Raw genomic sequence first — 18,942 nt, 5'->3', positions numbered from 1 at the left:
GACAGGTTTCTGGAACTAGAAGCCAGAAACCCATAGGTTTTAGTACCAACTCTGAAACATGTTACCTCTGGCATTACAGAAATCACTTAATGGTCTTGTCTGCTTAAAAAACTTTTGTCTTTCTGCCTCTGTCTGGTTTTGACTAATGATGCTCAGAATGCACATTTTGTGTGGCAATACCACGTGGGTTTTCCTGGTGGTCCTGATCTGGTGTAAATTGTTATGCCTCACTGGCATTTATTGATTAATATTTGTACAGCCCTTTAAAAAGGAGAAGGTCTAAGTGCAGTAAATCAGGGATGAACCTGGGCAATGGCAAGCAAAATTGAATTCTTCATGCAGTTTCTATCTTGGTTCCTACTACAAAAGGCAGCTTTTGTTATAACAAAAAGTTTTTCACTTGTGAAAATAGTCTGTAAGATGAAAATGAGTAAAACTTTTCAAGCCGCTAAGGGTAGCAGGGTGGCCTCTTGGCTGACATATACTGCCAGGTATATCTGAGCAGATGAGTAGTTAAAAATAAAATGCATGTATTTTTGTTTATTATTGCCAAGTTTGTTTGCTTGAAATCATAGTAATACATAAGCTATGTTCTGTAACTGTACAATGCTATCAAAATGTGACAAATTTTGTTTGCTATGATTTTAATAATGTTAGAATATTGAACATTTTATAATTGATATTAAACCCTTAGCTTTGGGTAGGATTCTCTAAAACACCTAAGTCCTTTGGCAGACAAGGTTCCTTGGGTGAATCTGATATCTTTTATTAGACCAACCCAAATAGTTGGAGAATAGTTATTAAGCAAGCTTTCGGGTTCAAAAACCCTTTGTCAGGCTAAGGAAGTTTCAGCAGTTGGTGTGTGCTCTTCTTGGATGGAATGAAAAGTCCTTTGGGCATTTTCAAAAACTCTGTACCCAGTTAATCTCAAAGCAGTGAACTCTGGCAATCCTTCATTCCCTAAAAATCAACTAATCATAACCAATTGCTAGCTGTAAAATGGCACTTGAAATTATGTACTTTTTTACTACCCTTTACACACGTAAAAACAACTTGCAAGGTGCACTTGCTAGGTAGTGGGAATTAATTTCTTGACAAGTACTGTAAAGATTCTTCTCTCTCTTTCTGAAATCATGTAAAGAGCCCAGATAAGGTGGAAATGGCTGCAATAAAAGAGGTATAATCACTTTTCACCAACATGTTTACTCATTTAAAAAAAAAAATCATATGGCTGATATTTGTGTGCCAAGATTGAGAGAGATGGAGAATCAGTCAAAATGGCAACAGACATCCATAACAGCTGAATGACTAAAAAGGCAGATTAAAGAAGTGTTTTACTTATTTTCTGCAGTTTTATAGCCTTTGTGCTAATTTTCAATGTGATGCAGATAAGTAACAGTTCCGCAGAATTGATTAAACCTTAACAAACACAAGTTTTAGCCTCACATACGCTAATTTTGCCAAAATTTGAAATCCTTACCAGAGCAAGAAATCTTCACTTCATAGTTTTTAAAATATATATTTTCGTGCCAGAATACGAAGAGAAGATGTAATTAATGCAAGTGTTGGTTTTAAATTATACTTTATTATGGTTGCATGGGGACTAGGGAAAGCACTAGAGAATATTTTATCAGAGTCGCTATAGCAACAGCTCACCCCATCTTTCCCCATGTTTTCCTGAGCCTAGCATACTTTGCATTCTAACGCTAGATTATTAACGGCATTTGTATTCAAATCCAGGCATTTTCAACTGCAAAGCCCAGAAATATTTTTAAAAGGCAGGCATCCTAGAAGCTACGTCTTTTCCTGTCAGTATTTACAGGAGTTTTTAGTATTAAGGTGTTTCCATCTAGTTTCTTAACTGCTACACCCCAAAGGAATATCAGTGCTTTTAGTGTAGGTTCTTTACATCTGTGACAAGAAATTTCAATCCCTCCCTCTCTTCCCCTCCCCCATTCCTTTTCCATCAGGACTGAAGGAGGTAGGGGGGTGATGGGTAATCAGACACTATTCGTCCTAGGAATAGGATGAAAAATAGGGACACTATATTAAAGCACATGTTCATTCTCTTTCTTTTATCAACAATGTAGCCCTAAGTAACAGTTGTGAACTGTGCCACATCTTTCCATCCTGATACTAATAGAAAAAAAAGAAAAACCCTAGCAAAATGTTTGTCAGTTCACGTTTTAAATACAACTTAAATTCTGATGTAATAACTTGCTTGTATTCTGTCAGAAACTAAACCAGAGATACCTCCCTAGTTTAAGAGCGCTGTTCAGCAGTGCTTCTCTCGCAAAGAATCCTAAAATGATACATGAATTGTCTAGCAAGTGGAGCTAGGAGCTTTTATCTGACCAGTTTGAACTGTGTTGAAAGCTCCTTAAAACCTTTTAACTTCTAGTTAGACACAGCCTTTGACTGAGGCCACGCTATGAAAGAAGCCCTTGCGGAGGAGGATGGCTTGAATCAAACTGGGAATGTGGTTTTGAGAAGTGAACTTTGTTGCTCTCTGTTAAGACTCTTCTGAGTTGTGTTGTTCCAGTGTTTTGAATACATACGACCAATACAAGATTTTGGAGAAGCAGCAGGAGCAGCACAGGATGTTGGGCTGGGAGTTCCCAGGGACTGAGAGTATCCAGCCATGAGGTGGAGGATGCTTTGTGCATGCTGTCCACTGAATTTGTTTTGTTTTCTCCCTACCTGTCCGATTACCCTCCCACTTTAGTTACAAGTCTGGAGGGTATAAAAGCTACAGAATCACAGTCTAAGCACATGATACTTTGGCTGATCATGTCCTCTGTTCTCCAAGGACCCTCTTGCTGTTGTTTATGAATGGTTCTGCAAGGGCTCTGGGTTGTGCAAGAAAGTCCCTTTGCTACAGCTAGTTACAGGTTAGTGGAGCCATCCTGCTTCTGTTTAGTTAATGGTCACTGTCATTAAAAACTGGCAAATACGTAATGCACTTTTTGGATCCACAAATCCCATTAAGCTCCAGATTTGTCCCTGTTACTATTTTTCTGTACATTTATATGGAATACAGCATTCCTTTGTTCCTGTAAACTGCCTCTTCATTCAGATATTGTTATGAAATTAGCAACATTTATCTAGTGTTTTGCAACTGTCTGACAATCGTATTTTCCTCTTTTGTGTTTTGTTCAGACGGGTGCATTAAATCCATTGCAAGGAAGATGAGCATTTGAAGTGACAAAATGCTAGAGATTATCAACATTAGGCATAAATGCTTCTGGTATCAAAATTCAGCTTGTCAGTCATTTGTAAGACAATTCAAATAAGTGTCTGTCAGATGTACTAGGTAGGTCACTAATGGAGGGATCTGATCCTAGCCAACATATGGCTTAACTGCCCTTCAGTGACAGAGTCAATTTTGGACAGAGACCTTTCAGTGATACTCTTTCTACACAACAAAATAGGATTGTGCAACATGATAGCTATTTTGATATTACTGGATAGTAAATACTATTTCTTACAGTATTTAGAGAGTTTTTACCACACTTTTATTCAAACCAATGCACATTTACCCTCTTCCTAAGCAGTGCAATATGTACTTCTCCCAAGTGCTTTCTAAGCAAAATGGTGTCTTGTTATACCAAATGTGATTACTGCTGCATGTCGAGATTAGAAAACAAAAAGCTCTGGGTTGGACAGAAACACAGAACAGAATGATTGGAGGGGCAGGGGTGAGGGATTGTCAAGTATGGTTAAATGGTGTCAAGATTTGGACTTCTGGTTTTTATTTCAGCTCTTAACAAACATGGGGGCTGATTTTATCAGGGTGTTTTTATAGGTGGATTAACTAAGGCATAGAGACAATTTACTTTTGCCCAGAAGACTTGCTTTGAAGCTAAAGTCATCAGTGCATTTAAACCTTTTAGAGGTTCTAAAATGGAATGTGTTATAGGAGTAAGATGTATTTACTTGAGGAAAAAATGTGACTGGTGTGCAAACAATGAGGTACTGAGTATAATAAATGCTTGGACACCAACGCTCATTTAAAAACATTTCACAGGAAAAAGGATAGCAAGTTTAGAGTCCTTTATCAGAGAAATCAGATAGATACATATTATGTGCAATAACTTAAAAATGCATGGCCTTTTTCAGGCAATGGCATGGGGGAAGAATAAGGTTTTCTCTGTTGGCTTTCTTATGTGATGGCACTGTTGTGCTATGTATTCTGTCCTTTAAATAGATTTTGAATCTATTTTTATAACTGTTTCTATTGTTGCTCTTGGTAATTGAATTGTCATACAATGTGGAAACAGTATTCTACCTAAATCTTGGTAGAATGTTTTATTTTGCTATAAAAGGAAAAAATTGTTCCCTCGACTCCTACCCAGATTTAGAGCATCGCAGTTAATATAGGACTTGTATATTTCTTGCTTGACTGCTCTGACAACATTCTGTATTGCATGTGAAAAAATGTTAAATAGATACACATGCATCCAGACAGACACATGTGCACAGATTTAGGTGAAGGAAAGAGAAAACAGAAGCTTCTTTCATTAACTATGTTTAAAAAGGGACTCAAGCAGCAAAGGTTTTTCAGAGCAGGTGTCTTTGACACTGACACATGATCAATGCCTTCGGTTCCATTTAGAATGCAGAGGATTTCTCCCAATGCCTCCAGCTTGAAATGACAAACAAAGGAGACTCTCAGATGACGTTTTCCTTTGCCTTCTAGTTTCCAGGCTAAGCCTGCCTGGAATCTATTTGATCATTATGCATTGTAGCTTAAAAAATGTGTTTGGGAAGAAAAACCATGGTATTACCAAGTGCTTTGCATCTTTTTCTGACCTGCATTTAGGAAGTGGAGTGGCTTTGGAGTCCTTCCACAGAGGCAGCTTCTTCCTGGCACTAAGAGACAATTCTTGGAAACTGAACTCATTTTTCAGACTGTCAATTTTCTTTCCATTCAGCATAAAAACCTTTTAGAATCTGAAGTGGGTGAAGAGAACTTTGTTCTGTTCTGTTTCCTCAATTAATATAGCTGAGTGTCCAGAGCCAATCTGGTTCGAGAGAACTAAAAAGACACCTAAAAAATATAAATAGAAGACTTTCACTGTGCGCTCCACCTCTATATCATTATAAGTTTTATCCCTTGCCTGGAGTAGCTTCTACCAGCTTAATGGTATATGGCAATTTGAATATCATGAGTAAAGTTAAAATGAGTTAAATAGGTAAGTGGTCAGTCAGAGTCAGAAACTATGATGAAGGAATGCATTGTATATACAGTATAACCTCATAAATACAGATATCAGAAATCTAGGATTATTGAAAATCTGGCCATTTTTAAAACTACACTCCATTGGGGAGCAGCAGTGGCTAGTCCCGGAGCAGCGGAGGGGGAAGCGTGCACGTGGTGGCTGCCGCCACCATCCACCACCCCGCGCCACCACTCCATGTGCAGCCACTGCTCTGGGACCGGCAGCTGCTCCGGTTTCAAAAATCTAGAATTTTCACATTTCCGGCAGGTGTTTGGTCCCAACCATGCCAGATTCATGAGGTTATACTGTATATATTTTCCTTGTGTTGTAAATACCCTATGTTGCCCCTCATCACAGTAAGAAGAATGACAGGTATCTTTAAAATATATGCAGGACATCATTGCCAAGAAAAAATTGAATTGTTTAGGGAAATAAAAATTGATAAAGGAGTAGTAGAACAGTATTACAAGGGAAAAAATCAAGTGGAATTCAAGAGACTTCTTCTTAAGTAATAATTATGTTAGCACTTAGGGATCACATTGTCTTAGACATGGTGCTTCCACATCACAAGTCAGTCAGCCTCTGTCCTGAAGAGCTATCTACTTAGGAAAAGAAGCAGTTATTCCCATTTTACAGATCAGCAACAGAGATTAAGGGATTTGTATTTGGGAAGTCCTTAGCAGTGCTGTCTAGTTGGATGTGAGAGCTTCACAATTACCACCAATAATTAACACCGTAATATAGGGAGCAACCTTATTTAGGGGAAGAAAAGGACTAAGCAGTTGAAAAGATCTTTTCTTTCTTTAGTCTGTACAGTTCCATGATCTAGCTTTTGCTTATGCAATTTTTCTGACACATGACAGTCAAAAAAACTCCACAAAAAACCCCACACTCTTACGAATACTATGCTGTCATCTTTACCATTTTGTTATTTGCTCCAAGGTTATTGTAATATTTTTCCTGAGAAAAGTTGTATGTAAATGTGGTAAGACAATTTTGCCACTTGGTGGCACCAGATAAATTTCAAAGATCGTTTTTTTTTAAACAGAGAAGCTACTCAGCTGTTTTTTTGCAGAGCTCAAAAGTTAGTGTAAAACATACTGCCTGTAGTTCTGAGCACAAAAAAAGTCCCTTAAAGCCTTTTCAGCATCTGATAGACTGCACCATCACTCAGAGTCTTCTAAATAGATCAGACATGTCCATGTTACTGTAAATGACAGACAACAAGGCCTTGATACAGGAAGTCAGGAAATTAGGAATATGTTCTCAGTTTGATATGCAGAGTTTTATTTGTGTGTCAGCACACAGTCACTCAGCTGAAGTCATTTCAGTTGTGCCAAGTATGTATACTACATCCTAGCTTCCAACTCCAAGATGCCATAATGTACGTTTTACAAGAATGAAGTAGTAATTTGATTACATTGTACTCCTGGAGTTGATTATTTGAGCAACTCCCCAAACTAGAAAAACAAAAATTCTACCACTGGTAGCTGCGTTAAAGTATTATTGCATTCTGCACTGTTAGTCTTATAGTGACCTCTCTAGTTCATTGACCAGCCCTCTCAAAGGCATTCTTTCCTAGTTTCCTGTAGGGAGAGAGATTCTCAGTTCAGTGGCTCTGAGGCTCACCATATTGATTTCTCAGCCGTTAGCATTAAAGGGCACTGACAATGAGCTACATTAATACTGTTACAGATTCTTCCCCTTGTCTTTTCTGAGTGTGTTATAATAATCTGGCATACAAAAAAAACTAGAACTCCTGGTTCCAAAGTGATACCTTTTATTAGACTAACTGGAAAACTGCAAGAAAATTGTCCTGCTATTTTCCAGTTGGTCTAATTAAAGGTATAATTTTGGAACCAAGAGTTCTAGTTTTTTTGTATGTCTTTTTGTTTCAGACCACCATGGCTACCGAGAACACCCCTTATAAGAATCTGATGTTTCTTGGGGGTTATTAGCTCTCAAAGGAATGAATCCCAGGAGCAGGCATCTGCAAGATTACTTCCTACTCATTCCATTGACTGTGTAAGGATTGCTGGAAGCTTCCCTAATTTAATTCTATATGAATCCTCTGATTTGCTGTAACCTGCTTTCTACAGTTTTAGCCTCCTTCTTTCTTTTCGTCTGTCCCTGAACACGTTGCACTGCCTAATTACAGTTATGTGTTTCAAGGAGAAAAGAGGAGGGAGGTGCTAATGCTCCTCAAAGTGACCAGCATGTCCCCCTGCCCCCTTCCATTTCAAAGGAAGCGGCTGCTGCAGCATTTGGGTATTTCATCAAGGTTAGGCATGAAAACTGAAACTCAATGGGCTTCTGTTGATACAATGTGAAAACGGAGTCTGTGTAAGCAGTTGGAGTCAAAGTTGATAGAATGGATCTTGTCCTTTCTTTGCCATTTCCCCTCCTGCATTATGGATAAATGGGAATACATGACACCAAAGGGAATCTCTACATGTATGTATACACACACAAACAAGCACACTTTGGCGGATGGGTGAAAAAGCTAACCATTTTGGAACAGTTGTTTTCTTCTCCATGCCCAACTATCCTATAATGATCTATTATTCTGATTATAAGCTCTTTGGGGTAAGACCTTCTTTCTATGTTCTGTTTGTACAGCACCTAGTACAGTGGGCTTCCTAGGCTCTGTGGAATATAAATCCATTTTTGCATTCTGGTAGTGCCCATAACACATAGTTGTTTTTCACACAAATAAGAGCACTATATTAGCCCCCCAAAACTTCTAGTCAGTGTTTTTCGGTCATCTTTGACATGTCCAACCAAAGTCTAGGAGGTATATGATTTCAGAAGCTTCCATTAACAAGAGATTTCACACTGGTTTTAGGCAACAGTATATTTCCATCTAAAGGCCTTTACTGTTTAATTTAATTGAGTTTGAATTAAATCAGTGGTAGCACTCTTGCTATGCAAAGAGAGATCACGGGGGTTTCTGTCTCTGGTATGTCTTGGAGGACAGCTACAGTTCTGCTTAAAGAGAATTGTTCAGATCCACTAATTTTTCAATGCTTGCTTCCATCCTCTCTCCCTGCCCTGTTGGAAAAGATGTTAGACACCCAAAAGGTATCAAGGCGCATCCAGATGTGCAGGCATGTACAGTTTGTGGTGCCGCAAGCCACACACATTGCATACTAAACTGTGTATGGTGCTGCTAATTTGCAGTGTGGGGGCAAGGTTAGCTACTGGGATTTCCTCAGGGTACCTCGAGACAATGATGTCAAGCAGCTCTGAGCTGGCTGCTGCCCAGTCTCTGTATGCCTCGGCTGCAGAGCCCCCATGCTGAGGCATGTGGAACCCCTGCCCAGAGCAGCTGGCTAGGGTGCAGTGTGCTCAGCCAGGGGCTCCACAACGCACAGAGACAAGGGAGCAGGTAGCCCTAGGTTAGCCCTGCACTGAGCAGTAACTGCTAAAATAAAGCAACTTTGAAAGATTCTAGCAGCTTTATCACTGGGTATCAATACTGTACTCCAACCCTTTTGAAATGGCTGGTGAAACAGTCTGTAGCAATTAGATAATTGTTTCATTAAAATATGATTAAATCCAAATGCCTGTAATTGATGCTTCCTGTAAGCATTGGCATAACATGACTTAAATGAAAATAAATAGAGGTTCTTACTGTTCCCACTATCAAAATTCCAGAGGAAGGGGTGTACAAAGCAATTAGACCAACAGAATGAGCATTTATATTGATATTTTAAGTGTGGGTTTGTTTGTTTTTTTAATATTCTTATTGAAAATGAGAGCTCTCATCTGCCATATAAGAACTGGTACATTTAGGGTTTATTTAGTAATGGACATTTCAAAACTTCTGCTTTTGGCACTCCAGTCTCTAACAGCAGCAAAGACTCTATAGTCCAGAATGCTTTTCCACCCGTTTTCAAGCTGAGTCATCTGCCTGGCCTTTAGCCATAGGAAATGATACACAGGAATTCATTGGTGGAGGAGGGGAGATGAGAGGGTTGGCGGCTATAATAATCTGATAAATGTTCTGGAAAGCATGCTCATTCAGATGGAAGAACCAATCCCTCAACTAAATGGTGGTGCAGCGTGGCTCAAGGCTCCTAGCATCTGCACATTAGTGCAACTCAGTCATCAGTTTTCCGCAGGAAGCAGAAGGCATTCAAGCTTTTATACTTTAGACAAAGCCTTTCCTTGATGCACATGGTTTACCATGTGAAAGACTGCGTATCTCTCTTGACATGTATGTGTGAAATTTAGCCCAAGATCAAGAGAGATCCTTCTGTTTGGGGCTTTTAGTTTAATTTTAGAGTCTGTGCCTGCTGTAAGATACTGCAGGGTTTTGGTAGCTTATTTTCCACACAAATCATAATGAACAAGGACAAACCCAGAATGTACAACCTTACAGCATTTTATCTTGAAACTTCTAGTTCTCACCATCCCCCAAGCCTTGCTGTCAGTCATGGACCAATAGCCATTATGAAATAGATCAGCAGCAGCGCAAAGCTGACTGCTAGGTTTAGGAAGCTGGAGTTACTATGGACACTTTCCTTGCTGCAAACAATGTTTTTGGATATTCTTCCTTTGGGGAGGTGCAATGGAAACCAGTCATCTTGTACTGGGAAATAACTTTTCCTCCCTAAATTCTCATGCCCAGATTAGAAGTTATGATCACAACCGTTCCATTATAAATCTTGTCCCTCTCTCTCCTCCCAAATCTTTCAGCAAAGATACCCTCCTTGACCTTTTTTTCAAAAGCTGATAGATTTTACTTGGGGCTATAACTTGGTGCTGGAGTTTTAGGTCTAAAGGAAATTTGTTTGAAGTTATCCTAAACAAAATAAACATGGGAAGAATTCACTGTTAACTGTAGATTTTATGTCTAGATGTTATGCACCTGATTCTAAACTGATTTACATTGGTGTAAATGAGTGTCATCATACTGAAAGCAATTAAGATATTCAGGGCTAAGCAAGATGAGGTATCAGATTTAACCCTGTGTAACTCAAAAATAAATAATTTAGTCTTTCAGTTCTTCCCTCTCTCTTCCATGATTTGACAAAATTATATTCCTCTGCAAAGACCCAAGGACTGTTTAGATGCTTTCTTTGGAGGAGCAGATAAACATTGCTTGCAAATATTATAGGACCTTCATTGCCAAAAGTACTGAAAGATGCACCTTGGGAAATGATAGAAGGTAATTATGTCCTTAATCCTGTCTATCATTTTTAATTACACCCCTTGCAACTGTGACACTTTTGGGGAGAAATACATTATTATTGCTGTTTGAGATTGTTCCATAAGCCATGTTTGTTTCCCCCTTTAGGTTTCGGCATAGTCCAAATTGCTGGTACCTAAGAGAATGGACCATCCACAACTGGATCAGACAGTGCTTTAAATATGGTGCACACGACAAAGCCTTGTACACATTAAAACACAAGGTGAGGCATTCAAAAGATAAGCCAAGCATGCATTTGACAGCATTATGAGATGAATAAGGATTGCCTCTTTATCACCAGCAAAGATTGCCTCCATCACCCTGTGGATGGAACTCTGGGTTTAGGACATTGTAGTTGGATTGAAAAAAATTCAGTAAAAGCAGGGCTTGAGCTTTTTCTTTTCCCCAGCTGGAGCTGACTGTTCATTTTTAACATTCAGTAGTATCCGAAGTGCTAGACATACAGTCCCTAACTAATCCTGAAGAACTTGAAGGGTAGAGAAAGGAACTGGGGAGAGAATCCAACTAAAAAGCCACACAAGTGTGGATGAGAGACATCTCGTCCAAGGATGCCAAGCACAGGAACCTCAACCCTACAAATATACCGATGATTTACAGTTAAGCATGAATCTAACTGTCTGCAGGATTGCAGCTGTAGCTCTTAGTTCTTTTTTGTGTCTAATAGCATTGTCTAAAATGCTCTAGTCCAGGTGTATCAGATATGATGCCTGCTCTGGGACCCATATTGCATTCAGCATCCACCAAGGGTCAGTCTGGGATACCCCTCTCCCATTCCTACCCCCTCCCACCACATAGTGTGGGACTGCATTGCACAGGACACCTGCTTGGGTTGATCCCGATACAAGTTGTATACAATGCCTGCTCTGGCTAGTCTCCCAGGCCAGTCAGAGCAGGCACCACATATGGTATAGCTGTGGACCATCTGGAGAAGATGCCGCAAATGCTGGATCCAGCATGTGGGGGGTGGGGTAGTGCTGTTTATCCAGCCTGTGGACCAGTCCCACATCACTCATTTGGCTCACAGGGCTAAATGAGTTTGACACCTTTATTTTAGTCACCCTAGCACCTATTGGGGTCACAACTTGTAACAGAATATCCTATCTGTGTTCTGTTTCTCATATTGTATTTCTCCTCCCTTCTTCAGGTACAATATGGAATTTTTCCAGATAATTTCACCTTCAATATATTATTGGATTATTTTATCAAAAACAAGAATTATGAAGGTAAGAAACTAAATGTGTTGTGTGTCATCAAATATATGCTCTAAAAAGTTGTGGTATTTTGATTAGAAAGTTTTTAAGTGTATTAAATCTAGAATTTAATTATTCTTTTCAGCCACATTTTCTCTGAAGTAGGAAATACCTCTTCTCTTCCCTCCTCCCTCTACTTTCCCCACATAATTACATCTGGTTTCTGTATTTTCCTCAGTGTCTTTACTTGTAACTTTGAAATACTTCAAGATGGCAGGCAGCAGATTAGTTTTAACACCTCAACCTGAATTGCTCTCTCTGACTGTATATTCTAGTGCTGCCTTCTCTGGTGGGATTGGGGGTGGGGAGCATTTATGATGAGACTGGAAACAGAATGTCTGTTTAATAGTGACTGTATTGCAGACAGCTTAATCCCAAAGCCATAGGGTGTTTGCTGATAAACATGTGTTAGATTTTAGCTTCAGCCAAGCTTCTCTAGTAATGAAGGCTTGCATAAAAGTTCTGAAGGTGAGGACAAACTCGCTGAATTCCAGTGGTTGGCAACAGCTGGGCCAAGTGAGGTCTTCCACGTCAGAATTCCTCCCCATGCCAGCCATTGGTCTTTTCTTTGAATCAGATGCTCAGGGCCTTTTGTTTTACCCACCATCTTTCTGGTGGAGAGGGTGCACAGTCTTCTGTGTCTTTCCTATCATATTTGGCACCTTGAAATTAAACATGTGGGCCCTATGAACAAACTAAGGTAAGCTCAGGTGTAAACTTACAGCAGGTCAGCTCTGTAGTAACTGACAGTATTTACACTCTTACACTCCAGCAAGTATGAGGTTCCTTACCTTACCCCTCAAGAACAGGGGGTTAAACTACTCTGCATTCAATACAGGCTAGGACCATGCACTTGAAAAGTCACCACAGAGTAGCTGATGTGCTGTAAATTCACACCCTGGCTTACCTATTAGTCACTTGTTCCTGTAGCCATGCCCTAATTCAAGTGTCTTGTATTATGTGCAAGGTACTTTCACAGAGCCAAAACAGTCATTTTTAAAGGCAGGGAAAAGAAACACATATGGCTGTGGGCCATAACCTTTGGAGAAGGCCAGACTGCAGAGTGATCAGCAAAGGTAGCCTAAACTGCTCCACTGAACTGCCTGGATGCTGCTGTATTGCATTCCCTCTTCCCAGCATCCTACTTGAGTAGCCTCAGAGAGATAATACTAAAGAATTAGACTAAGAATGAGAAGACTTTTTTAATCTACTCTCTTATTAGTTTATCAGGGCTCTGTTGCTGCATCCACTGAAGTAATCTGGAATTATATCAGCATTTTCAGTAAGAGCAGAAGGGCTAATATAAAATTACTCTATCAAATCTACTCATTAACTGTTTTTGTTTCCTTCTTAGATGCAATGTCAGTAGTTACAGAGATCATGTTGCAGGAGAGTTTCGATCAACTCTCAACACAGCTTCTCTCTCTCTACACCTTATACCAATACCTGGTGACCAAATCAGAACATACAGTAAGCTTTGCTGCACATTGAAACTATATGGGTTACCGCATACTCAGCTGGGGTTTGGGTTGAGTAAAATTTACCTAGAGAATGATGTAAGCCACCACCCACTCTTCAGTTTATTTCTTCAAAATGGGGAAAATAATAACAACTGATAGGGACAGCCATATTTTCCTTTTTCTCCAAAGGAGAAGCTGGGTATTTCTGGAAGTTCAGGAGATTAAATAGGGAGGCACTTAAAGATGTGAAGTTGCAGATTGCAGATCAGGGTTTTCTTTTTTTGTCTGAAGGATTGAATCTTTCTTGGCTGCAAGCCACTTGGCAAGTGAAAATACAGCTCCTGAGAGAATTTACCATTTCATACCCAAGATGTACAGTATGGGAAACACTGCTCAGAGAGCATTTAAAGGTTGTTTATACATGTTATTGTTTTTAACAATAGTGTAATTAAGGTCATGGCAGGCCAGTGCAAAAAATAGTTGCCTTCATTGCTGGCAACTAGCTGCACTGCTGTTGCCGCTGCCACTGCCCAGGGCTTTCCTATTATGCCTCTGGTTTATAATGGTGTTCCTAGTATAAAAAGGAGAAAGGTGAATATTTCATTGGCAATGACTAGTGATGTTCCAGTGTTGTGAACATTTTCATTAATATTTCTGCTACCTGTTGGACTTTGAGAATACTGGATTTAGTTGCTTGTTCTTGCATTTTGTTTATGTTTCATAGTAGGTGAATCATTTACCCCTAATCTGCCTCAGTTTTGATTTCTTATTCATAACCACCAGGTTCAAGGCCAACCTGATAGTTGTAATCCTGGCAAGTGGCATTACCCTGCAGAACAGCCCAGCCAGTGATCTGCAGTACTCATCAGGAAGGTTATTGGTAATCTTGTCTGGCATAGGTCTTCAATAGTGCATTGTTATTGATAAGAAAAGTGCTTGTGGACACCATTCTTGTTACACAAAAAGTATTTGGTGACATAATGCATCCCATAAATGCCATAAGGTTTTAATCAATTGGATTACAGTTTCAGATTTTTTTTGCATAAAACTTGTTTGCAGTATTCTCCTCGTAGAAGCCAGTCAGTTTGCATGATCAGTGGCTTAAGAAAAAGCTCAATCAGAAAAGCAGGAGGAAAACTTTATCTTCTAATTGTGTATGTGCAAATCACCTGCACCCAAATTTTGTACACTCTTGCTGTGGACACAAGTGCTAAGCAGTGTGCACAAAAAACACTTGTTTAAAATGCAGATGTACGTGCTGTCCAGCAGTTGTACATACACACCAATGCCAGAGCTTGAGAATGGGTCCCTAGATGATGCATTAGTTTAGGAAGCTGAATCCTTCCAACTTGTAAAGACCCCATACACCAGAATGCTTTTGGCATGTCTCTCCTTCTCTCTCTTAAGGCTATTACATGTGTTTAATACTATTTAAAAGGTGAGGGTGGAAGGAAGCTGCCAACCTGCAGTGCCAAGTCACCAAAGAGTTTGAGCCTCTTCAGTCCAGCCTTTTGTACCTCTCTTTTCCTTGGAGTCCTAGGTGATGAATGCAGTGCTTGCCTGATATCTGTTCATCCTCTGTTCCACATCGGATAGTGGGTTAATTCTTGAAGTTTCCTCCTTTGTTTTTGTTTTGCTGAGGGGGCAATACAGGATGTTTCCCAAAACCAAACAACTCTTATGGTTTTAATTTACTTACTAATTTGACCCTGTTCTCCTATCATCACTAGCGGTCTTTGGTCTTGAGGGAAACTCATGCAGAGCAGTTCATCTAACAAGATGTCCATGTTTCCAGCTTACTGTGAACTTGCAGTAGCCTTTTTAGTACAGTAGTATGTGTGATTGGGCTTTCCATAATATACCTTTAGTAGCATAGATTTTGTAGAAGGGCAGCTTCTAGTGGCATGCTCTTCCTCTCCCTATGTTTTTGAATTCTCTTGGTGACCCCTTCTCATTGTGGTTGCAGGACTCATGCATGTTCCTTTCTGCTCCTATGAATCACTCCCTGCCCACATGGACTCTTGTTTTTTTTTCAAAAGTGGCTGCACTAGTATACAGATCTGGGTAAATTTTAGTTTTAGCAATACTAAGTTGAAGCAAATAGTAGGAATTTCACAATGTGAGGGCAGAATCTTAGCTGGTAAAATCAACTGTTACATCAGTTTACAGATACTGATTCACTGAAATTCAATCTGGGGCCACTGAAATTGCTCTCACACTGTATTTCAAGCAGAGTTACATCTTTCTAAATATAGGTTACTGCCGTCACTCTGAATGGGATGGTGGCGAGTAGGGTGTGGTAGAGGTAGTACCGTTGATTTGTTAAGGCTTTTTTTACCTTAGACTAACCTTGTGTTTGAGCTAATTATTTAGCTAACTATTGCATTTTTATTGTTGATCTACACAATACTTACTAAGTATGAACCATTTACAGTGGGAAGAAGAAAGAAACCTTGGTGCATCCCTGCTGCTTACAGGCCTAAAACAGAAAAATACTGTGGGTTTTAGCTCCCAGCTGTATGGCTATGCATTAATTGGTAAGTTGTAAAACCCTTACCTAATCTTTCCTTTTATCCTTATTAGTTTACTAATGAAGAGTCTCATTAAAATTATTTCTTTGCAGAAATAAAATGTGGTAATTTACACACAGTAATACTAGGCCTAAAGAAAAAGTAAGCCTTACTTATATTGGTACACAAGGTATGTCAAGTAGTACCAGATACTCTGTGTTTGGCAATTTTATATTTTGTGCAATTTCTTTAACTCTGATCATTCTGAGAACATGGTTAAAGTGAATGAAGCCTTCTTCCCTCTCCACTGCAAAACTGCAGTTTACCTCTGTGTAAAAGCATGTTTTGGCAGAAAGCTTTATCCAATTGTTCCATCACTGTTACAGTTCCTTTTGGAAAACTATCAGAAGTAATACAAACTAGACATGTTTTGAAAATGTAACTTCAAAGTAAAATGTATAGTGGCAGAATGAGGATGCTGATTCTGATTTAAGCTGACTGTAAGACAAAATGCAGAGTCAATCAAAAAGGAGGATAAAAATGCAAACTAATTTGAAAGCAAACATTCCATGAGACTTATACTTTACTGTTGACCAAAGACAGCAATACAGACTACAAACGTCCGTTCTCTGCTTTACATTCAGACTTTTTTGAATGCCATATAGATTGTCTGGAAAACTTGTTTTTAGAAAAAGGACTTCACTGTTGTCTGTGAGCAAGTGCTCAATTCTGGAACTTTGACATTCAGCAGATCACAAACTGTTTACTGCTGTCACATATCCTACAATCTTGCCAACACTAATGGAACAGAACTGTGCAAGAGTGAAAGATGTCTACAGGCACAGCCTTGCCTGGAGCACCTTAACTATTTACATTTATCCATGGTCCATAAGTTTTGTGCACTTATTACTATACTTTTCCTGAATCATCCTCCCCAATGTAAGAAAAACCCAAGGTAGGTTTTAATGGTTTACATTTGTCAAAACCTTAATTCTAATTAAGCTGAATGCTTAGGGTATTTATAGACATGCACTGTGAGGCACTTAAATTAGTGCCGTTTTGAGAACCATGCTAATTAAAATGACCGGAGCGTCTCGTGTATCAGTATTCCTGTGCTGAAAAATGACGACAGGGCACTTTGAACTAAAGCTCATCAAATGGCACCCTGTCACCATTTTGCAGGGGGGGCAGGCGGGCAGGTGATGCTGATGTACGTGATACTAGAGCATGATAATTACCATGCTCCAGCAGGCTCAATTAATCAAGTCTGCTCTGATGTGCTGTAATTGCAATGTGTTGGAGCAGCCTCCTGCATGTATATAGGAACCTTTAAAGATTATACAGGCTCCAGTAAGCTGGGTACAACCACATCAAAAAGACACACACACACTGTTGGTTACTATGGTGACAATCCCAGGAGCTTAGAGGGCACCTATGTGCGCGCTGAATGTCTGCTCCAACGCATCTGACGCAATTAAATAGAGTCTGCTGGAGTGTGTTAATTAATACGCTCCAGCAGTCTCCACATCACGTCTATTCAGCATCCCCACACTTCAAAATAGTGTCAGGGGCGCTTGAACTAGAGCTTTAGTTCAAACACCCCCACTGCCATTTTGAAGTGTGGGGACGCTGAATACATGCGACAGTGTGGGCACTTTAGAGTGGCTTCTGAAGTCTTCATAAGTGGAGACTCCAGTGGGATCTACAGAAGCCATGATGCCCAACAGCCCCAAAAGCAAAGTCTGCTGGGCACGCAGGAGACTACTCCTGCAAACGTGGTCTAATGTCTCCTGTAACAAGTCCATGTGAAAGAGATTACTGCTTACATGGCTCACAGGCCTGCTTTATGGCTTTGTAGAGAATAGCTGACTCATTCCTTGTCTGAGGCCTCAAGTGATAGAGTATAAACCCTTAAAATGTCATTTTACTACAGGGAAAGTGGAGTTAACTAAAGGCCTGCGAGCTGTGTACCATCAAATGCCACTGATATGGACACCAGGATACTTAAACAGAGCTCTGCAAGTGATGGAGAAAGTGGCCTTGCTCTCAGAGGAGATAAAGCTCTGCAAAGAAGCAGTAAGTGTGAAAGAGCATTAAGATGGAATAGTTTTGCACAGCATGTGGCTTGAGGGCCTTATGTAGCCAGCATCCTGGACTCCCTGGCTTGGTAACTGCAAAACAGAGCCACAGCTAACCGATTTTCAGGTTTCTGGTAATTTCATACCACATGGCTCTCACTGCATGAGAGTCCCCCTTCTCCTTGCTGCTGCACCACATGAGCCTTTCCTGCCACTCCACAAAGGTCCCGACCCACTGCAGGAGCAACCCCCACCCCCTGCACTGCAGGGGCTCCCACCACAATATAGTGCACGATCCCTCCCTCTCCATACCGTAGGGGTCCCCAGTACCCCTTGCCACACTTCACAGGCCCCACGGTGGTACCACATGGGCCCCCAATGTGTTTCACAGGCTTCCTGCTATACAGTGCACCACACCATACCACATAGCCCCTGCACACCCAGGTACAACACATAGGGTTTTCAGGTCCCTTGGAGCCCTCCTGCCATGGGCTCTCTCAGCCCCATGAGCCATACCACTCCACCCCAGGGCAGGGGCAGGCAGTGGAAGTTGAGGGTGGGGGAGCATGGGGACTCCAGCAGCAGCAGCAGCAAGAGAGCAAAAGAAGGAGCAACACTCGTGCCAGAAGTCTGGAGGCTGCAGTTTAACCTCTTGGGGGCTGCCAGTTGGACAACTGTCCTACAACAAGCAGCATATATCCAGCTGAATCCAGCTTCAAAGACCAACATCTTGCAAGAAATTCAGGGAGCCAAACAATGCTTAGAGCAAAAACTTTGCCTCTGATTTCAAACCACTTGCAGCTCCCCTACCAGGAAGTCCCCTCATGGGAGGTTCCACAGCACCCACCAACCTAGCAGTTCATACTCTTAGACTTCCTTTCTCATGGCTCCTGGCCCAGGAAGGGGAGAGCCTGGACTATGCTACCTTCAGCTTCTGCCAGCTGGTGAAAGTTAAAGTACCTGGGGCTGGGGCACAGAAGCAGGGAAATTTAATTGTGTATCAGCTGTCAGCTTCTCTTTCCATCCTCTTCTGGATGGCTATGCTAAGGAAAGGGGAAGGGGCCTGTCCTTTACTAGGTGCCCTCTAGACAGAGCCTGTATTACACATCAAGGAATGGGCAGTCTGCCTAGTGGCTAACTAGCCAGAGGACTGAGGGATAGCTGGGTCAAAGCCAGAGGGTCAAAATCCAAATGAAAGTCAAAACAA

The 18,942-nt window shown here is 40.6% G+C and overlaps 1 protein-coding gene across 2 annotated transcripts in view; it reads left to right on the top strand.

Moving 5' to 3' along the window:
• Positions 1 to 18,942, top strand: part of MRPS27 (mitochondrial ribosomal protein S27) — a 72,340-nt gene that overhangs the window by 40,971 nt on the left and 12,427 nt on the right. For both annotated transcript variants that reach the window (XM_014594484.3, XM_006274635.4), the window contains exons 5-9: positions 10,525 to 10,639; positions 11,582 to 11,660; positions 13,042 to 13,157; positions 15,582 to 15,684; positions 17,591 to 17,733. In XM_014594484.3, coding sequence (XP_014449970.1) covers positions 10,525 to 10,639; positions 11,582 to 11,660; positions 13,042 to 13,157; positions 15,582 to 15,684; positions 17,591 to 17,733 — 556 coding nt within the window. The remainder of the gene's footprint in view (positions 1 to 10,524; positions 10,640 to 11,581; positions 11,661 to 13,041; positions 13,158 to 15,581; positions 15,685 to 17,590; positions 17,734 to 18,942) is intronic.

Source organism: Alligator mississippiensis, chromosome 3 (genome assembly GCF_030867095.1).
Source record: "Alligator mississippiensis isolate rAllMis1 chromosome 3, rAllMis1, whole genome shotgun sequence".
NCBI classification, from domain to species: domain Eukaryota; kingdom Metazoa; phylum Chordata; order Crocodylia; family Alligatoridae; genus Alligator; species Alligator mississippiensis.
The sequence above is the reverse complement of the archived record's forward strand: the minus strand, read 5'-3'. Positions and strand labels throughout refer to the sequence as shown.